General features: G+C 33.0%; 1 protein-coding gene across 3 annotated transcripts in view; it reads left to right on the forward strand.

The window, feature by feature from the left end:
• The window catches only part of LOC144438559 (cilia- and flagella-associated protein 337-like), a 41,814-nt gene that overhangs the window by 12,511 nt on the left and 5,696 nt on the right, over positions 1-23,607 (forward strand). For 2 of the 3 annotated variants that reach the window (XM_078127640.1, XM_078127639.1), the window contains exons 2-17: positions 9,451-9,504; positions 9,861-9,941; positions 10,463-10,528; positions 11,490-11,660; positions 12,155-12,214; positions 12,716-12,804; positions 13,088-13,180; positions 13,487-13,579; positions 14,119-14,312; positions 14,771-15,026; positions 17,307-17,412; positions 18,677-18,828; positions 21,403-21,505; positions 22,036-22,222; positions 22,601-22,761; positions 23,155-23,320. In XM_078127640.1, coding sequence (XP_077983766.1) covers positions 9,451-9,504; positions 9,861-9,941; positions 10,463-10,528; positions 11,490-11,660; positions 12,155-12,214; positions 12,716-12,804; positions 13,088-13,180; positions 13,487-13,579; positions 14,119-14,312; positions 14,771-15,026; positions 17,307-17,412; positions 18,677-18,828; positions 21,403-21,505; positions 22,036-22,222; positions 22,601-22,761; positions 23,155-23,320 — 2,032 coding nt within the window. Of the gene's footprint in view, positions 1-9,450; positions 9,505-9,860; positions 9,942-10,462; positions 10,529-11,489; positions 11,661-12,154; positions 12,215-12,715; positions 12,805-13,087; positions 13,181-13,486; positions 13,580-14,118; positions 14,313-14,770; positions 15,027-17,306; positions 17,413-18,676; positions 18,829-21,402; positions 21,506-22,035; positions 22,223-22,600; positions 22,762-23,154; positions 23,321-23,607 lie in introns of those variants that run through there. The other variant, XM_078127641.1, reaches the window with a different exon arrangement.

Here is a 23,607-nt window from a genome sequence, read left to right on the forward strand (position 1 = left end):
GTACACATAACTATGTTGTAATCCAGACTACATTAATGAGATTAACAAGGTAAAAGTTCCCGTACTAGTAGGTAAGTTTAAGTGTGTCAATCTAGAAATTAAAAAATAATTTATAATAGTCAGTTATAAACTTTACTGTGTATTTAGTGTTAGTTATCATATTTATAAAACAGGTGTGTTTCCACAGGTGCATAATTTAAGAGTCTGTCAAAATTTATGTCAACCATTCCTGAATAATCAATATATATACATTGTATGTGTATATCAAAATCTGGTTATATTTGGCGATATATCCATATTAAAGTTTACCAATTGTTCTGTAGTGAATTTTAAAAATAAATCACATTTCAAATATTTGTTTGTTTCAAACTTTTGGAAGTAATGTAAAAAAAAAACCAAATAGCAACTATTGGTAATTGAGAAAGTTGAATTGACTCTAATAGTGTATTAATCAATAGTAAATTAGTCAGTGTATTAAATTTGTAGCCAGGAAAACTATATTAAGGCACTGCATAATAAGTATGGTACTTACTTGTAGCTGTAAAACTTAGAGAGACACTTGCAGTATTTGACATACTCACAAAAATACCTTTGAGGACAATGCCTTGAATTGTATTCCTATCTAGACTCTCTTACAGCCCTCGGAGCTTCGCTTTACTAAAATTAAAGCTAAACGAATTATTTTGTATGTACCGATGCCAGCTAATTAACCGTACTCGAATATCCTTGTACTGTGCGCCCTCATCGACCATGATAGAGATAACCATTCGTTGATGTGTGACTGCGACGCTCCGTGTTATCGCGAAGCCCCGAGTCGCGATAACACGGAGCGTCGCAGTCACACGTCAACGAACATATATCTCTATGTGGTCGATGAGGGCGCACAGTACAAGGTTGTTCGAGTACGATGGAGTACGTTATGTAGATGGTATCGGTACATACAAAATAATTCATTTAGCGTCGATTTTAGTAAAGCGAAGTTCCGAGGACTGTGAGAGAGTCTAATTCCGATCTAGACTATATTTCAACATTGTAAAGTCACTTAGACTTTAGATTAAAATCCACAAGATTAATTGAATGTGTACTCAAGCCTAATTCCTAGCTTGTTGACATCAGTGTTTGTTTTCTAATGAAGAACATTTGCAGCAGAAAATTTTATGTTGTCCATGGTACTGTTATATCCTATGGCTAGTATAGCTGTGTTTTGTTGAACTTTGACCGGTGGAGTTGTAGCTAAGTGAGGACTTCCTTTTAATGTGGATAATAATTGACTCATTGTACGTCCATGTTTATGGTTGTTTTGTGTCTCTGTTTTTGGATACTAGGAGAATACAGCACTTTATCATATCACTGGCATCTGGAACATAAATTTGGTGATTATCCCAGGAATTAATAATCACTGCCAAGGAATTGCGAGGTTTACTTGGATACTATTCAGCTATTCTGGGGCCATATATGTATGTGCATGATATGGCTAACAATAAAGTGACTATGTCAACATTGTGATTGATAGAATATTGCATTAGACTCTCTCCATCCTGTACAGTTGTGATTTTGAAATTTAGAACTCATCAACGTCGATACTGTCCAGTGTGTAGTTTGTGACATTAAAGTTTTAAATTCATGAAACTTATCCCCATCCAGGGTGTACAGTTGTAATTTTGAAAGTTAGAACTCATCAACTTTATCAAAATGAATATCGTAGTCTTTAATCCAGCCATCACTACATCACAAAAGACTTTTACTGACAGTACTTTGAGTCTTTCTACAATCCACCTAACAAGAAGTTCGTCAGAAATTATCGCTTTTCTTACCGAGTATGATGAGGAAAGTTTCAAGCAGGAAGCATTCATCAAAATTGAAGAGGTAATAGAAACTTTTATTGCTTTTATTTTGATATACATGTACATTGTAAAAGAACATATATGATATGATATCCTGTATGACATTGCAAGTTACGAAATGACTGAGTTGTTGTACATTTATGTAATTATTTTCAACGTGAAGCTTCCATGCCATAATGTATGTATGTATGTATGTATGTATGTATGTATGTATGTATGTATGTGTGTGTATGTATGTATGTATGTATGTATGTATGTATGTATGTATGTATGTATGTATGTATGTATGTATGTATGTATGTATGTATGTATGTATGTATGTATGTATGTATGTATGTATGTATGTATGTATGTATGTATGTATGTATGTATGTATGTATGTATGTATGTATGTATGTATGTATGTATGTATGCATGTATGTATGCCCTTGTACTGCTTAATACTATGATATTACAATGCAGAGAAGTGGTTCAAAAGTCTTATGCTTATTGTTTTTGTATAAGTTTTAGAGCCCTGGTAAAATAGTGGAGTAACTCTGGTACATATATTAAAAATCAACATTTCTTCATAGACAGTCATTGATAAGGTACTAAACTGGAGGTGGTGTGGGGTGGGGGGGGGGACTTGACTAGAGAATGGGTACAGGTGTACCTTGGAGCATTCACATTGCAAGCACAAAATCTACAAAGGTTCTAGTAAAAATGTAGGGTTAGGGTCAAAAATGTACATATTAGCTGGAAAGTAAAAGACCAAAGTCTACACACCCATAGTATTCAAAGGGATAAATCAGAGCTCAAGAAACTATAAAAAAAGAATATATAATGTGTACTGTAACTTTTGCACTTCATGGAGTGACTCACAACTTTTGAAGTGAATTTTAAAATTCTTAATGACATACACTGAATAAGCATAGCTGTATTGGCAATGTGCCGAGATCTTTTGTAACATTTACCATAGCAAGTTACTTTTACACATCAACACTGTTTGACCACACTATGGCCTCATTTAGACTTTGGTGAAAGAAACGTACCATACCATGGAAAATGTAGTCATGTGGAATTTTAAATAATGTTTATTTGAAGGTATTGAAGCAACTGATGATGTGAGTATCAATGCATCATTTCAATGCTTTGAACAATGGTTGACAACAGGTGAAATTGACAATTTGACTCCATGACCTCTGACCTTCATTGTAAGCCAGGTCACTGGAACTTACTGACATATATTGTATTGTGTAAATTAAGTACTAGTTGAATTGCCCTGGAGGTACACTTTAACTAGTTGTATTGTCCTCGGGGTACACAGTAACTGGTGATCATATTAAATATACTGCAATAAACTCTTGTCTAATGGAATGCACTGCCAGACACTGCCTGTGGTATAAACAGTAATTCATATATGTTTAGTAGGTTTTATCAAAACTGGGGTAGGGAGAGTTGCTGTATGCCTGCAGCCTTGATGATAAAGTGAGCAAAAATTACCTTTCCTTGATAATAAAATTGATAAATTTTCAATCTGACAGTGAAACAATGTTTCAAAGACTGCCATCACAGGTACATACTAGTAATTGCTACACAGTAACAAAACAGTGGTCATTATGTACAGCAATTGTTACTCTTCATAGACCAGAGAGTTTATGTCCATGTCAGATCCCATACACCAGAAATAAAAGTTATCTGATCTATATAAAGATTTGTTTTATTGTGAATTGAAATACTGGTGATGACCATTTCAAACCTAGATTATTGTTTATCTTATTTTGTCAAGAAATGATTATTATTCCTCTATAGTATCATAAATGTGTCTTCATATATACCATTTCCTCCCCCCTGGTATACTAATTTACGGAAGACATTAACATCTCATCATTTTTTTGAAGATGAAATTCTCAAGTACAGACAATTCTATTCAGCATACAAAACTACAGCAGCATACACTAATATATCCATATTGGGTCCTTGGTACTTTGTAGTTTCATATCTCACACACAAAAAACCACACTTGATCAGTTTGGAAGTCTAGCTGTCACTGTGTTTGATATCACGTGTGAACATTGACATTTCAACTGGAGAGGTTGTTTCCTTTCCCATAATCATGTACATCTACAAAGTAGAACTTTATGGTCCTCTAAATTATCTTAAAGACATGTGCTCTTGATCAGCTGGAAAATCTGTAGCTGTCATCATGTGTGAACATTGACATTTCAACTGGAGAGGTTGTTTGTTTCCTTGCCCTCAGTATACGTACATGTATTGTCTTAATTAGTTAAGTAGAATTTTGTGTTCCAGTAAATTAATAGTTAACAAAAAAATGACTACTTTCTAAATGGTATCTTGTCTCACATCCTGTACATCTATCCCATAATACCACTTGACCTTTCACCTTAGTTTGTATTATTCTTAGAAAACAAAAAAGGAATTCAGTGTGTATGGAAGATGAATAGACAGTGAAATTAAATTTAATATTAGTCTAAACATGTTTGCTATAAAACTCAATATATTATTGATAACGACAAACTATACTGTAGTGTAAAATAACAAATACAATTATGATATATGTTAACTATTTGAAATATCATATGGTAAAAATATGTGAATAAACACTATGAATACACTTATGGTATATTTTAATTTTTAGAATAATGATAAAAACATATGCATAAAAAATCACTTAGCTTATATCTTTAGAAATTTATAAATGACTATTTTGGAAATGTATGAAATATTGTTAGTAACAAAGTGGCATCATTGAAAGGAATAAAACATTACAAGAGGGCCAAGGTGCTCCTGTTAAATAGCTTGTTCAGAGAAAGCACAAAAAGTACCAGGGTTTGATGCTTGGTGCATCGATCCTGTAACCAAGCTTGTTATAGGGAAATGACTAATTCGTCATTTTATAGATGTAAAAAAAACCCACATCTGTCAAACAAAGCAAATGAAATGTACACAGATGCATTATATACATTATATGGTTACATACTGTGAAAATGACATGTTTTGAATTAGAATTGATGAGATCTATGTCTACATGTATGTATTCAGGTCATAGAAATACCATCATTACATTAGAAATCTGTACAACACACTTGTACATAATCCTGTACATGAAATGGCAAAAATTAGAATTTAAATATCTAAGTCTGGATTAAGCAGGACTTACCTGTTACCTTTACGCTATGTACATGTAAATATTATGTAAAACTATGTAGATGTCAATACTTACTAGGGGGGGGGATTCAATTAGTTTTGTAAGGGACTACAAATGGTCATTTATAATTTAAAATATCTGGACATGATTTCCTATAGACTGTAATTATCTGAATTCATACACAACCAGTAATGAGATTTTACCGCCACCACCTGCTTCTACATTGGTATGTTTATATAGTGGAATCGGCCGTTGCCAATTCAAACATTTTTTTTTCAGTGCACTTGACAGCCTTAAATTCATTCTGCCAGACCAACTGTGTTAGTCAACCTCTCGTATTCTTTTTTTTTTTAAGTTTTGTGATCATTTCATAATTTTTTTACAATGAGAAGGAGGTACACTAACATACCACAAGTTGATGCAGAGGAGTTTGCTAAATTTCTGAAAGAGGTAGGAAATAGGTGAATTTGGTTTTCTGGATGCTTGCATGCTTGTATGCAGTGAAGATCAGGTTAATTTACCTTGTCATAATACAGTTTTCATCTTGAACTCAATGTGAAGTTTACATCCAATCAGTACGATGTCTGGTTATTGTCACTGTTAATGTTGTATACATGCATGTACAGGCTGAACTTCCGTCTCCATGGAAATTCATCAAAATCCAACCAACACAGTTTTTAACAAATTTGTTTCATGAATAATTTTAATATTGTTTAGAATCCTTATTACCTTTATCTTTATCTGATATAAATAGTCATAATTTGTTTATTTTATTAGACAATAGTAATTTTTATATGATTCGTGTTTCTTTTTTAAAATGACACGTTGTTTTTGAATGCTGGGTGACTGAGATATACAAACTAGGATTCAACAGCTGTTACTAGGCTTCACAATGCTTTTACTGTTTGTTTGTCAACTTTGAAAACATACAGAACAAATTGAAATATGTTACCGTCTGTGTGTTATACCATACCTAGGTGTACCGTAGCATTGGTAAATATACATATTAAATGTTAAATTGAAATGAAATGAAATGATACAGATTTCCTTAGTTCATATGGTTACTTAATGTATAATAATCTATAGATAAGTGTACAGAATTGCTTCTATTTAATTCAACAAAATGATATTTTTGTGGCTTTATTTGTTGATTTTAATAAATCATATATCAATAACAGCTGATTACTGATCATCTATTGACTAATTGTACCAGTTAGTTATCAATCAAAATCATCTAGTGAAGTTTGAGGTTTAGAAGTCTGATAGGACTGAACAACACGACATATCTTACAGTGGTTTAGAAGCCTGATAGGGCTGAACAACACGACATATCTTACAGTGGTTTAGAAGTCTGATAGGACTGAACAACATGACACATCTTACAGTGGTTTAGAAGTCTGATAGGACTGAACAACATGACATATCTTACAGTGGTTTAGAAGCCTGATAGGACTGAACAACATGACGAATTGTACACTTACAGTCTAGTTTGATAGTAACAAGTTTAAACCCATATACAAACCCATATGCATGCAGTGTTTATCAACATACACCATACTGGATTTCTAATGAATATATTAATAAGACCTGAAAAATAGCTTTATTGTTGCCAGTGTCTTAAACAGCTGTGTTCTTATCAGTTGGAGATTAAAGTTATTGAACCCGAAAAAAGTATCATATTTCAGTATTACATGTGGCATATCGATACATGTACTATCAAATTCAGAAAATCATAGTTGTTGTTGGACTATTTTGATAAGTTTGTACAAACTTTTGAAACTTTTTATATCCTCTGAGTCAGAAAACAATATAATCTATACAATATTACTCATAAAACAATAACAGTAGACTTACATGTAGCTCTAGAAATATGTGCTTCAGGAGACTCCAACAACACCTCCTGGAATGGGAGTGATATGAAGACATGTTAGAGTCCCCAGTCTAATGCTATCCATGCATCAAATCTCAAGATCTTGAGATCTTGAAGAGATCTCTTTGCGTGAAGAGATGATTTGATACTACATGTAGCATCTAAACTAGAGTCACTGGAACACAAATGTTTCCAGAGTTACAGTGGAACCCATCAGTATGTATTGTTTCTATGTCTGCAATGTACAAGTCTAATAACTGTGCTATTAAATTTGTCCATAGTTTGTGTATTGACTGTAGTTGTGGCTAAACTGATTACTTTTCTAAATTACAAATACTTTAATCTTAAGATTCTTATTTTACTAAGTAATTTGTTCTTGTTGTATATGACTCAAAGTTTACGTTACAACTTTCATCCATCTGCAGTTCAGTGGTTCAGAAGTTACCTATCAGGTAGAACTCAAAGTGTAAAAGTTGGCAACATATCTTCAAATTGTATTCAGGTCAAAACTGGAGTACCTCAAGGCAGTGTCTGTGGACCTTTATTATTTGCACTATATATTAATGACCTTCCTACTTGACTTCACTCAAACACTCCAATTTATGGTTTTGCAGATGACATCAATATTCTGAAAAACAGTACCATTGCCGATATTGATGTACTTCACAATGACTTAAAATACGAAATTAATCGTTTAACTACATGGTTCCATGCAAATACTTTGAAACCAAATATCTCTAAATATCAGTATATGTTCTTCGGTACACGTCAACAACTAAAGAAAATACCAAATCACATTAATTCTCTGTCCTTTCAAGATATTACTATCAAAGCTATTAAGTCTGCTACCTGCTTAGGCTTGAAACTGGACCCTGAACTCAGTTGGTCAAACCATGTGTCTTATCTCCGTAGGGCATGTGGTTTCCGTCTAACAAGACTGGCACGTGTTAGGCGTTGTATACCGGAAAAAGTCAGAAAGAATGTAATAGCTGCTACTGTCTTCTCCCTTTTAGACTACTGTGACACAGTCTTTTCTAATTGTAATCTCACTTTGAAAAGTAGTCTTCAAGGTATCATAAATTTTGCTGTACGAATTCAATGTGGCCTTAAAAAATCAGACCATGTAACACTTGCCAGAAATTCTCTAAATTGGCCAACTATTCAGGAAAGACACGATCAACACTTCAAAAATATTGTCAGTAAATGTATAAGCAAAAAAGTACCACTCTATTTATCTGATCTTGTCCCCAAAAACTCAACAATACACCAATACAATACTCGGACCAAATACCACATTCCAAAGGCACACAGTCGTTCATTCAAATACCGCTCATGTATTTCCGCAAATACGACTACTTAGTAAACACTTAGTTTTTAATGTCTTAAACCGTTTTTAACTTCATAATTCTAGCATCTCTCGTGTTTTACTTTTTATAACTTTTATTTTATCTTTGTACTCTGCCCTGTAAATTTTGTTACTCTCCCATATTTTTAAATTATGTGTCTTTGTATTTTAACGTATGTTTTGTATTTTTATATTCAATGCATGAAAATCCATTTATGGATGCATTGACCTAGAGTAATAAATCAAATCAAATCAAATCAATCAAATCAAATCAAATCAAAGTTTTAAAGTCATAATAGTGACAATGGATGAGAACTGAACAGATAATTAACATAACACAATATTATGCAAAATCAGCAGTGAAAATGTTAATCAAGCCAACTGTCCTGTTTTAAGATGTAAAATAACCCAATGAGTAGCTGTCAGCATTCTTTACTCTTAGTAAATTTCCAATGTTTTAATTATTTAGAAAGAATAATTTCAAAGTCAACGTGTATTGTGAAGACATTTATTAATATAATATAACTGCCCCAATATGTTTAGGTCTGAATTTAATTTAGATTGTATGTAATCTGTCTGACATACATGACATGAGAAGAGTAAATAATATTTCAATACAAAGGTACCTTGATTCATTATGGGCTTTCATATTTTCCATACTGTCAAGTGAACAATCATATGATGGAAAATACATAGTGATTCCTGTACTAAGGATTTTCATTCAATTTTATAGCTTGCCAGAATATGAAATATGAAATATCAAATTTATGAAATACATGAATATGAAATAGCAAATTTGACAGAGTACTACTTTGCCTATGGGCAATATATAAGCTTTACTTTCCCACTGAGTCTATTCATATCCGGGATGTGAGACACGGCAAGATGTTGATCAAGGCATACACAGTAAATGTTTGTATATGTAAATCAGTACAGACTGAGAGATAGATACAAGTTCATACAACCCATTCTTATTTCCCCAAAGAATCCCCCTATATCTTGAAGAGTATCTGGTAACCATGGTAACTGTAACAATCATAAAATGGCATTATCAATGTTAAGTATTTACTATTTGCAGAATTATAAATCACATGAAATGAAAGAAGTATGTTTTCTTCTTTTGTTTTTGATAATATACATACATTGGTCATTTCATGTCATCAAGTTGTATCTTAAGAAATCCATTCAAGAATGAAAGAAATCTTGTTCATTTCACATTTGTCTTTTTAATGTTGATTTACAGATTGAAGAAAGAATTAATTTGGAACACCTTCATAGTTTAAAGAAATCCTTTGAGGTAAGTAAGATCATGGAATGTCTATGTTATATTAAAATGATTTCATAAAGCGATGGAAAATTCATCCTGTTTCCTTACCAAGTTATATTTTTAGCTAACCAAGGTTAATGATATGGCATGACACATGAAATAAATTATGTTTTTAGCTGACTAAAGTGGAAAACAGTGATTAAAAATTTCAACTTTGGATAATAACAAGGAAAAAAAACAGCTCAAAAATTGCTTAACAATGACTTAAAAAATTAACTTGTGAGATTTGCAATGAGAAAAAAGGTTTTTGAAAATGGAAATTATTTGAAGACCAATGCTATTAATATAAATAAGGGTTGCATAGTAAGAATGCTATTTTTTTACAGGCTGCAGATAAAAGTGGTACAGGAACGTTAACACTTGATGAATTTAAAGAAGTTATTAGGAATTCATTAGGATTGAAGAGGGTAAGTTTATATCAACTTTATATCTCAGTCATTTATACAATGCTGTGTATGTAAAATAATGTACTTTATTCAGAGTACAGTGGCCACCGACCTAACATACAGAAATCAATATATACAAAAAACTGTGACTGTAGAGTTTTGTTGTGACAAACAGCAATGACACATACAAATCCACAAAATGATAGTAAATAAAACCAAAATTAGTCTATCATACTTTGACATAATGGAAAGCAAATTTTGCAAAAGATCATGACCCTATGACCTGATGACATCAGACAAAAACTGACAAATCAGATTACCGGTAGTATTATTAAATGATATGTACACCATGACAATATGTCTTGTCCATCCTAAAATACATATTACACTAAAACACCAGTTTAAGTCTATAGCTTGAATGTCTTACTAAAGTAATTAGGATCCTCACAAAGTGAGTTTATTTTGTAGACAGTCTGGATTCCTCAAGTTCAAGTAAAACTGTCATGCCCTTGTGTGTTAACACTAATTCTATTTGTTTTTAGAGTGATGAACAAATTACAGCACTATTCATGAAAATAGATTCCCTGTCAGAAGGAAGGATAGCATGGGTAAGTTATATACTAACATTGTTACTTCAGATAGGTTCAGAGTAATTACTATGGTATGCTAGCTGTTTCATTTTAACTGTATTTTTTCCTAACGTCTATGTAACAGATACTTAACTAAAAGTACCTATACAGCTGTATATTTTTACATCAATTTAAATTCTTTAGAGCAGCTACAGTTTTGTGGTAGAAAGGAAATAGTGTTTTCATTTTGATACATAATAATTGTATGTGAAGATATACTTTGCATTGTCGTAATGCAATAGCTGTGTCATCCTGTCCAGTAAAATAAGCAAACTACATATCATAGTTCCAACCTAGTTGTAGTTACTACAAAGTAACAGCTATTTTCTGTTATACATTATTTATACTTAAAAGGGTTTACAACATAATGTATTATGAGCAATTGCACTTACTACATACTATTGAGATGTAAAAATAGATTCAATTCATCACATTACATTTATACATTATTTATTGAAAGGAAACTGTTTTAAGCAATAAGCTGACTATAAATTTGTGTGCCAGCTATTTGGATTTCATTTTCTTTCAAATGGTGTAGAGAGTTGGTTTGTTGTTTTCCAGTATTAAAAAAAGTACTTTTAAATTAGTGAATAAACTGTAAAGTACTTGTATTATATCACAAGATGTCCCCCCCCCCCCCTCCATAAAATGAACATCATTAATGATATTACGTTTTTGAAGTTTGAGATTATCTTAGAGCAAAATGTGACAAATTGTCACCACAGAAACTTTTTAAATAGAGGTCAAAATATTATCAAATATAAGCAGTTTTAGAATCCAATATGTTTCAGGCAAACTTGTTGAATATGAACTACTCTTTTCTAAAAAATGTGTTTGTCAGAAACCACTTTGTTTGTGTTTGTAACATTTTCTGAGTACATATTCATAATTTGACTGAAACTGATTTTCAATATTGGTGACATATTTGTTTTGTTTGCAGGATGAATTTTGTACATATATGCAGCTAGAATATGCTGAAAAGGAGGATGCATATCTACGACAGAAGGAAGTATCATTCCATACACCAGCAGCAATAGAGAGTACACCACATAGAGAATCAATATTACGAATTGATAACATGGCAGATGGAATATTTGTAGCTGTTAGTCAGGTTAGTTCATTGTATGTATTTAGTAAGATTCCTGTAAAGATTAATGAAATATTTCTATAACTTTCCGAATTAAGGTACAATCAGAGATTAAACAGGTTGATAAAGAAATACTGAAATGTGACAATAATGTAATAATACTTTCAATCCCCATGTATTATTACCTTGCCTCCCTTTCTGTCATTTTGTCCCTTCTATTTTTTGTGAGAATGTCTCTTGATGAATCTGTCAGTCTGTCTGTCTGTCTTGTCTTGTCTGTCTGTCTGTCTGTCTGTCTGTCTGTCTCTGTCTGTCTGTCTGTCTGACTGTCTGTCTGTCTGTCCACTGTCTCTTCTCTCTCTCCCATGTAAAAACTCATTTTATTTTTGCCTACTTACAAAAACTGAAATGTGATAACAAAATAGTTTGACCATATCTCATTGGATAGTCCAATGTATACCTTTTTGATTTAAAGTTTTGTCATTTAATGAAATTTACATTTTTTCTTTTACTTTCAGGATGGCACAATATCATTTTGGAACAGTCAGTTAGAATTGAAAAGAACAAAAACACTAATGGTAAGTCTGGGTTTTATAATAAAAATCACTTGGTCATGACATCAGTTAGTTAACATGAAGGTATGTTGCCATGGTTACTGTATATTGAACAAATCTTAATCTAACTGTTTGCATAATTTTCTGCAATAAATTCATTTCGTGGTACATAGACCAGAATACCAGAAAGCCATAAAAAAATTCAAAATAAGCTAAACAGCTTACATACTTATGTGTGTAGTTTGGAAAAAAACTTCCAGTAAACAATGACTGAGGAACAAGTTTCAACTCAGTGTTCCTCAGTGTAATATATATAATGCAAAATCATGAAATGACTCTCCAGAACACTCTGTTTACAAAATGCCTATATTTCCTGTAGTGAAGTTTTCCTTTAAACAAAGATGTTTTTAGTATAGCATGAAGTGTCTGAGTCACTTGACTGATTGCCATAGATATTGAGACTTTAAAGAAATGATGTGTTCTCTGACTAATGTCTTCCTGTCTGTGATGTTATTATCTTTTCAGTCTGATCAGAATGCCAATAGACAGAAACCTAAATGGATCACAGACATGGTGTTGATGCAACAGTACAATAAAATCATTCTAGGAACAGGGTAAGTTGCCATGGAAACTTTCCTGGCTTATTTTGAGGGCAGCCATGTTGTGTTTGGTTTTGCATTGTTTTAATAACAAAGGTCTAAAACATTGGTAACAGGTCTGAGGTACACCAGTTTAAATTCACAAAGTTTGTTGGATGATGTACTTGAAGATGTTAGGTGACACAGAATCAGAAACACTTCATTCACCCATTGGGGAAGTTTATATGACAAATCACATAAAAAAACCCAAATGAACCAAACTTCATCACTACTATTCTATTTCTTTTTATGTTTACAGTGACAGAGAAATTCAATTTTATGAGTCATCGACCTTTGAACCTTATTGTCAAGTGAGTGGATTAGAAACTGTGCCTTTAAAGTTAGCTTACTGGTAAGTCCTACTATCCAACTATACATAGCTGTCTTGTATGTTATCATCAAATATACAATGCTAATTGCTACAATGGCTTTTTTTTCATCAGTATCTGCATAGTTTATGGGGATGTATGTGTTCATTTGTTTGTATGTTTGTTTTATTTATTAATTTAGTAAACATAACAACTGCTAGGGCGAATTGTCGAAAGGTACATATTGCAAAAGAGATGGGTTAACTTAACTATGGGTTGTGTCTTTTAATCAATGAAGAGTCCAACAGGTCACAATTAGTGTTCTCATGTATATTTCTGTTTATGTCCAGTCCAACAGGCTACGATGAGTGTCTTATCATGTATGGTGATGTAGATGGCTGTGTTAATATCATAGTTATCTACGCTACTGGAGAAACCCTCAGGTGAGTTCAAATACTTACCAACTATTGATGTCATAATAGAGTATAGTTGATATGTTGTCAGTTTTAAAGCCAATTTGTTATGATTTTCAAAATGTCAACTTCTAAATTCCTTCATAAACTAGCAGGAAAAACAGATAAATAGAAATATGTGTTTAATATTTCTGATGAACTGTTCAATAAACTAACAATTAATTTAGTGAAAAAAGAACAGTTCTGTGTATTCCCAGATGTGTTGTTGTCCGTTTTCATTATATTCTAATCACTCAGTCAACTTGTTGTTTTGTGTTCAGAACATGGACTATTAAAGATGCATCTTGCATGTCTGTCTGTCTGTCTGTCTGTCTGTCTGTCTGTCTGTCTGTCTGTCTGTCTGTCTGTCTGTCTGTCTGTCTGGTTGTTTTTGTGTGTGTATGAGTGTGTGTGTGTGTGTGTGTGTGTGTGTGTGTGTGTGTGTGTGTGTGTGTGTGTGTGTGTGTGTGTGTGTGTGTGTGTATTTTGTTGATATTTTAATCGCTTTGTTAAACTTGTTTTATCTTCAGAACATGGAAGAAGATGCCAAAGACTGATGGGATAGCAAGCGTGACTTTAGAGAAAGTGGCACATAATGTCAACGGACTCACTAAGTTTATCAGATGGAAGGTTCATGAAGACTGGGTGCTTGAATTAAGATACTACGAAGAATTAAGGGCCATTATCTCCTGTTCTAATCATGAAAACACTGCCTTGGTCATAGGTTAGTACAAAATATACAGTCTACATTCAATAAGATATTCTCAGTCAAAAATATTGTATCCAAACTTTTTTTGGTAATTTTTTGGCTTATATCAAATTAGTATATATTATATTATTGATCACATAAACTGTACAAATTTAACATAGTTGCAACATTTAAAATTAATTCCTGCCAAAATTAGTTGTACAAAAATGTTTTTCTGTAATCTTTTAGCAAATATCAAATCAATGTATCAGAACAGACAGAAATGATGGAATGTATCATACTATAGGTGTGCAATTAGAACATGATTGTACCTGACGGATTGACTTCAAACTGTGAAAATAAAGTTCTACCCCACTATTGTCTGTGTTTTCATCAAGTATGAATATGAGTAATGTAAATATAATTACCGGTAGTTATTACAAAAATAAGAATTTTCATAATTCACAATTCTGAAAATTGTGTTTATCTTTCAGGAAGTACGATGGGAAGCACCAATGTTGATTCACAACTGAAAGAAATCAAGGAATCATTCAACCAAAGTAACGACAGGAAAGGACCTAAGATGGGTCAACAAAACTACATACAGACAAGGAAACGTATGGAGTATGATCAAACGGTGTTCAAAGTGTACAAAGGTGTCAAGACGTTTGATTACTCTAAAGACAAGAATATCATAGTTACTGGTGGTATGGATAGAATTGTGAGGATATGGAATCCATACGTACCAAGGTAACAAGTGACTTCTTCGTATTTCTGAATATTTGTACTTTCAAAACTTCATGCATTTATATCATTCATTATCAAGGTTGATAATGTTGATCATCAGTTATCTAATTCTTAAATTGTGTATTAAAACCATTGATTATTTCATATTGATGGTTAGAGGCAACTCAATGAGAAACTCATCAGTGTTATTACAATATGACTGACCAACTTGAGCTAAAAACCATGTGGTGCATGGTGTAACTTTCAAAATCCTTTCTGCATTATGCTGGCGTAAAATGATCAATTTCAGTTCTTTCTCTCATGTTTTCATTTTCAATGCCATCATACTTATTATAAGGACTGTTAAAAAATTTCATTTTTTTAAAAGAAAATTTTTTTTTCTTCAAACTTTTTATATTGCTGTAAAATGAAGCACTGTGAAGTCACCAACTGTTAAAGCACCCTCGGTGTTAAAAACATTGCTAATGTGAAGCCACCAAATGTTATAGCGCCCTCAGTGTTGAGGATATTGATTAACTTCAATGTATATAAATGAGAGTCTGAATAATAAATGATGTGTTGGCATTAGTTTACATTGATTACAATATAACCCCAGGGAATCTGTCATATGGATTATAGCTCTAAGTCATGTCTGCCAACCTTTTGAATTGACAACAGTGTGACGTCAAAATAACCAGATTAACACTACAATAATGACATCATCAGACTAGTGCTAAACCCAGGGACTTAAAGTAACAACATCAAATGAACAAAAATCTTTAAAAATATTTTTTTTTTCTTCAAATTTTGTCAAAGTTGAAATGTACTTGTCATGACATTGGTAATTATTTACCTTTTAGCTATTGAAAAGATAGAGTAGGACCTAAAACAAGACTTTGTAATCTTTATATAATGTTAAATTGCAACAATGTCGCTGGAATGAATGTAAACACTAAACACTGCAATAATACAATGTAGCTTGTGGTATACAATGTAACTTTCTTAGACTGTCACAATTCTTTCATACCAAACCTTTATCTTTATCATTGGTATAGTCAGTGTATCAACTTAATAATTATCAGTGCAATCTGTAGCCATTTAAGTCCTTAACTGCTGTTAACATAGGCAGTTGAACCTTGACCTCATCATTAGAGCCCAGTTGAACCTTGAACCCAGCATTAAAGACCATTTTAACCTTGACCCTGTATTGTTATTTGTGATATATATAAAGCATGTGTAGGTTGCCATGGAAATGAGCAGCTTACTAAATTGTCAAAGCAAATTGTTACTGTTAAGTATGTACCCATTTTGTTGATTAAGAATGGAGAAATTAAAAATAACCTTAAATATCAATATTTCCCCCTTCTTGCAAAAATTTAGTTGGTGTCTTTTATTTCATCTATTTTGATGACATGTGGTGAGTAAAACTTAGAGAAGTCTACAGAATCTGGTTAAATTTTAAGAAACCTAAATTTAAAAGAGAACTCAGAGTTTATTATGCGTTGGTAGACTAAAAGTCCAAATGAACAACCACCTGTTGATTTACAAAGATAGCATTAGTCAACTTTCATTTCCTCAAATCATGCAAAGCTGCTAAAACTAAGCTACAGTAATTAAATGCATTCAGTTCTTATCAATGGGTATAAGCTAAAATCTCCAAGGAATGTTTAGTTACATAATCTGTCAAACTTTCATGTTTTCATTAAAATTCAATTCAAAACATATGCAAAAGGAAAGAGTCTGTTATTCCAGGAAAAGTTAATTTCCTGCAGAATTGCCAAGTAGCGGAGTCTATTATTCTTGGGAAAGTTAATTTCCTAATGAACTGTTAGGTAAGATGGTTGCAATGCATCATGGGATGCTTGACAAATCCCAATCAATGCGTTAATCTCCTTTTGATCAGCTGGTATTGTTAACAAATACAAAATCCATAAGTAGTCAATACAAGCATTATAATGTTCCATTGTAAGTATCAGTGTCTTAGGCTTCTGTACTTTTCCACTGATATTAAGTGTTGGAATTATTCATGACACGGACGTTGTCATAGCTAAGATAGACATACTTAGTGTAGTAGCATGAATGACTGCTGTAGGATAATGTCTATGATGTCTCCGATATTCTGACTTGATGATGGAGCTGGGGTTTACCCTCTAAGGTGACTTATAAAACTTGTCGATGTGATGTGTACAACTGTCATAAAATGTCTAATCATGTTTTGTTATGTGTAGTCAAGGACATTGTAATATATGTATTCATGTCTGACAAGAACCCTTATCTACCAAGTACTTGTTTTATCTTACACAGTAAACCCACTGGTATGCTCCGAGGTCATAATGCACCCATATTTTATTTGAGTATAGCAGCAGATGAGAATAGGATATACAGTATATCAACAGACAAGACAGTCAGGGTAAGTGGTATATATAGTGTCTATAATGTATATAGTTGTATTGTCTATCTGTGCTGCTTGCATGTCCTGTGATCCGTATCGTTTGTTTGGGTGCAAAGTTTTTATTCAATGGTTGTAGACAGTCAGTATTTTGTTGCATAGTAAGTGGATTGAGAAACACCACTTCTGGTCTTTTGTTAAAACCTCTATCATGGGTTCTTTGAAAGATACAAAATGTTTCAAAGTGAGGTGAATACTATAATTATTTATTATTTATTTGTTATTTGAGTTGTTGTAACAGCTGATGTTATTCTTGAGTGTGCTTCATGTACATGTGCCAGTCTTAGAGTTATCATTTTTCTCATATCACCAATGGAATACTTATTTCTGTTATTTTGTCAATACTTAATTCAGTACAGTTGTCTTTATTATTATTTTTGTCAAACTTCAATGAGCTATCATGTCAAAACAATGCATTTCCATCTGAGTATGTCAACTGTAGCTTTATAAATTTGTCTTTGTAGATTTGGGTCTAAATCTGATCAATTGATTGATTGGGTTTCTCTAATCAGATCTGAAGGTCACAGAGTACATGAAATCTTACAAATGTTAACATGATGTAAACATCTTTGGTGACAACTATCTGGATTTAAAATATCATTTACCTGTTATATGTATCTATCTCATCATATCTGTTGATTGTACACAATGCTTCATCTACCACCTGTGTGTATTTTAATTTCATTTGTAAACTATCTATATCATCATGACTTGCATACTTTATATATTGAGTAGTGTGTAACATCTGAGCATCATCACTGTCCTTTTTTCTAGCAGACTACAAATATTGTCGATAACTTGAATTTTAGTGACATAGTCTGTTTGATAAAGATATACAATCCAGCCAAGATGGTACATCTAGTGTTAGTTAACTAATTGTTTTGTGAGTAACAATCTGTATAGTGATTACAGAGACTGAAATACTTGAAGATCTTCAGTAGCACCACAACCACAAATGAAACTTGGCTTCTTAATTAACTGATAGAATGAATTCACTGCTTCTACACTACAGTAGGCAGATTTGCCCCTAATTTTCAAGAAACAGCTGCTTTCCTGTTGTAGTGAAATATGCAAAGTAGAAGCAGATATAAAAGACAGACGTAACAATGATAGTCAAGTTGATAGTCTTACGGTTATCTGTACATGTACAGGAGTATAATGATTGGATAAATAGAATCCAATATAGATATTGTTAATCTTATTTAGATTATCCATTTTTTATTAGGTTTGGGATATCAAAGACCAGACCTGTATGTTAACACTTCGACCTAAATCTCACAAGATACGAGGTGATATACAAGGTTGTCATTACAACAGAGTTACACGTAGCCTTGCTATTGCTACAGATCAAATGGCTTTACTCAGTCAGAGAGTCAGGTAAGTCTCTCCAATTTATTCAGGTATTTTTTGATAGGGAAGATTCATTGTTTTTGGACAGAAAGTAGTGATGTGATTTGGGTTTTACTCATTGTTGTTGAACTAATATGTAATGCCGCTAATAAGCTAAAGTATTCTACAAGTCATTGTTGGACCACGCTGTCATCCGATGTCTCTGTCATTTGGAAATGTTGGTAGTTCAATAGCTTTGCTTAAAGTTGCAAAAACATTATCTCCAATTGCAAGTTCAAAGTCTAGTCATTTTAGCAAGGCTTTCCATCAGTAAGTTGTCAAGTTTTAAAACCTTAGTAACAGAAAGGTGACAAGTGAGAAATGAATTGTGGTAAAACCCATTTAGTTTCTCAGACACAGTATCATAATGTTTGGTTGGAATCCTGAGTAAAACAAATGAGGAACATCAGAATTTTGGTCAATGTAATACCTACTAAGGCCAAAAAAAAAATATGTCTGGTTCTGGTCAGCGCGCGCGTGCCCTGAATACCCCCGCGTCGATCCTTTTTTTTCCGATAATTTTTGCTTTCCCGTTCCTTATTTACAATTCCCCGTCGATCAACACTGTATGCAAGGCTAGCGGAAAAAAATTTAACTCGTGTGATGGCGCACTTCTATTTGGTAACGGGTACCCTTTTCTTCTAGTACTGTTGCATACCCATAATCCCCCGTACGATATGTGTACGTAATATGTACGATGAGCGTGGTTGATGGGAATCACGGGAAATAGTGTGTTCACTGTGCTAGGTGGTAAACCGCTCACATGTTTCGAAAATGTCAGAAGTTTGAGTACGTCGTGAGCAATCGAAATGTTGATATCAATTCAGCTGACTTTCGAGGTGTTCTTAGTTCTGGTGATCGTTTCGTTCTGCCTTCTGAATACAAAGATTTTCCTGTAGCGTAAGCAGTTAGCTCTGGATGTATGCGCTACGATGTTCGACACGTCTTTCCATCTGCGATGAGTTGGAAAGACGTGTCAAACATCGTACCGTATACAGACTGCGTATCAGACTGATGATGGACGGTGCTCGAAAGAAAACACTGCCTCCTCTACGTCCGTTGGACAGACCTATTTCTCGTTATTTAACGTTGCAAGTTGCACAATGACATTATACAGTGGTTGCAAGGCAAGACTCATTATCTTGGATGGGATTATAACTGCAAATCGGGATTATAACTGCAAATCACTGGGCGATAAGATAAATTTGTAAATGTGACTAGTGATGCCCTGATGGATGATTGATCCGCATCGTATAAAACTTGCCATACAACAGTGCCAACTTCCAGAGTTGTATGACATCTTCCGAGAGCATGTAAAGTGTCAAAAATGTGTATTTACTAATTTGCCAAAAAAAAAAAAATTAGGAAAAAAAAAAAAAACGCGCGTCGTCGCACCACTTTAGAAAGTTTACCCTGACCAGAACCAGATTTTTATTTTTTTTTGGCCTAACTGTTCCAAACTAAAACACTGAATGCAGAGGACAATAGTAAAGACATTATGGGATATATAAATTGTAAATAATACCGTACTTCAAATGTTAGTACCCTTACCAAATTACACTATACTTAAAGTATACTTATGTTTGATAAGTATTATGATTGGTGTAAATATACATACTATAGTTTACTTACAAGTACTATCCCAGTCAGAATTACTGTCAAACAAGTATGTATGTATGTATGTATGTATGTATGTATGTATGTATGTGTGTGTGTGTGTGTGTGTGTGTGTGTGTGTGTGTGTGTGTGTGTGTGTGTGTGTGTGTGTGTGTGTGTGTGTATGTATGTATGTTGTTGTATACGGCAGAAGCTTGTATGCAGAAAATTGTAAAATTTGTAATTATTAATGTTGATGTCTAAATATTTAAAGGTTATAAATTTTTGATAACAGTGAGTGAGAAAACAGGAAATGATCAAAGTTGACTTTAACTTAATTAATAATAGATCATAGATCTTGGAGCGGAATAGATTTAACAAAATCAATAACAAAACATTTAATTTGTCTTTACACATTGATTGAGTTTGATTCTCACACATTGTCTGATTAGGTTTGCATGCATGGATTATTGATGCAGACAATATATATGCAAATAAACCTCAATATACCTCACGCAAGCCTAGTTGAACACATTCAATAACACATAAAAATAATATGGGATTTATGCCCTTGTCGTTCCACATCACAACAACCTGACCCTACATCTCTGGGTCTGCAGTACTCAATATATTGATCAAAATGTTACCATTATTTTCCCTGACTATTTTCTATTATACTTGTAGAGGTATAATTCTACTAGTCCCCAAAGTTTTCTTCATTTAGCTAGGAAATACTCATATTTTCTCTATTGACACGTAGTGACAAGGCCCCTTAGATCTCTTATATTTTCCTTGGCTGAACAAAGAAAAATATTGGTGAAAGACATCACATTACCTAAATATAATTCAATTTATGTTATGATAAAGTCCAGTGAAAACAAGAAGTGCTATTCATTTGAAAACTTCCATTTTTTCAGTACACAGGAGATTTATTTATTGTATATATTATTTGTTGACACTTGACAGACCTCAACAGCATGCAGACATTGTAATAACCCACAAAGAACCAGTCCACTGTTGCCGATATAACGATAGCTTTAAACAAGTGGTTACGTGTTCTGATGGTTCGGTAAGTACACACACTTTTCTTGTCCCTCAGTTAAGGACCTGACTTCCCTATTTTTCTGTCACGTAGACTGGTCCATTTATTCAGGTTACTACAAGGGTCTCTGACATGAGTCTTCAAGAATCTTTGTGGAATAAATTGTTTCAGCATTGTCATGAAAATTGGTTAACTTACTTCACACACATGCAAGTATACTCATACATACACGAGTATACACACATTTACATACAAGTAATCGATATATTTAATGAGAAATTATTATAGATACTTGATTTCCTTTTGAATTGATAGAAGATGATCGAATGAATATATTTGAATAAAACAATATATTAGAAATGAATGAATGAATGAATGAACTAGAATAGTTCATTAACACTAGAAATTTGGATGTATAGGTCAAAGGTTACTATAACTCAATGTTTCTTTCTAACCATAAAAACTTAAATTTGGAATCCTGTCATTGTAAAATGTCTGCAATACATGAGGGATTCATTCTGTAGCATTGACATGGATCTGCTATTTCCTCCATACAGGCTGTCAAATTATGGGAATTTGAAACTGGCAAACCAGTCTTTGAATTCTCCCAAGCACACGGTGATAATGCAATAACAGCAATGCAGTTTGACAACACTGGACGACGACTTATCACTGGTGGGAGAGATGGAAAACTAAAAGTGTGGAATTATAACAACGGTCACTGCCTTAAAACATTAGAAAAAGGTAAGAAGTATGGACATAGAAATCACAAGGTAAACATATATCTGTAAACTTCATCATGGTTTTGTTATTACTTCAAAACCAAAATCTTGACAGTAAATCACATTTATGGATCTTTCCTTTGATTACAAATCAAAATCAAAATAAAGTTTGTAAGAATACAAATCTTTTTTTGCATCCCTATTTTGGTGTGAAATGTAGCAAATCACTATTTTGATGTGAAATACACCAATGCTATGTGGCATATGTAAGTTTACATTTCATATCTAAATGAATTCCAATATTCCATGGTTTGTTTTTGTCTGTTATACTTATCACATCTTCATGAATTCTAATATTTTTATGATTTTTATGTCTTTTGTTCTTTCTTTCTGTCAATAGAAGATGATGATGAAGAAGTAACCAGCATCAATTATGTTGAGATGAATAAGAATCGTTACATCATCTCAGTAGGCTGGGATCGACGAATTAATATATTTACTGATTCCAATGACGACTTTCATCATGTACATAAACCACTACCAAAGTGGTCTGATGATCTGGTGAGTTTCTTGGATCAGGTTGTACTGTAGTTTTATGAAACCAAAACTCTGCCTCATAAATATCAAATCAATAAACAAAGTTAGCAGAATGCTTTGATTAGTTGAGAATGTAACCAACTTTTATCCTGAAACACAGTGAGAACATAGTACATGTACTCATCTATCACAGCCCTCACTTCTTGTCCAAAAACTGTCTTTGAATAGCACTCCTAGTGGTCAAACTAGTCAATCTTTTGTTTTTCCGATAACCAAATCATAGTATTTTTCATTTATCAGTAACATTATTACTATGAAGGCAACTTTCTCTGAATACATAGTCTCCTATAGATATCACAAACAATGATTTTGTATACCATTTAAATTACATAACATACTTTCATTTTCACATTTCAGAAAAATGGACACAAAGAAGACATATTATCGCTGGCATCTTGCCCTCCAAATCTCCTTGCCAGTTCCAGTTATGATGGTGAAGTGATTGTATGGAACCTTGTATCAGGACATATATACTGTCATCTCTTATCAAGAGCTCAACCAGAGAATTACCAGGCTTGTTCTTGTAAGTAGACAAGAAAGAGATCTGGTTTTACTTGTCCCAATGTATGATAATTTACATTCAATAGCTGTCAGTTAGTATAGCTGCTAGGCCCTTGGGTTAACCTGATTTTACTGCAAAAGTGACCAAAGGTCGCCACTGAGGGCGTCTTGACAGATATACGCATCACCTTTCAGCATTATTTTGTGCAATCCTAATGTGCAGATCTAAGGTTTTACTACAAGACTGCTAGTCATTCAGTTTACCAAACTTAGTCCTTAGTAAGAGTTGTAAAGTAATTCCATCATACT

Source organism: Glandiceps talaboti, chromosome 8 (assembly GCF_964340395.1).
Source record: "Glandiceps talaboti chromosome 8, keGlaTala1.1, whole genome shotgun sequence".
NCBI lineage: Eukaryota > Metazoa > Hemichordata > Enteropneusta > Spengelidae > Glandiceps > Glandiceps talaboti.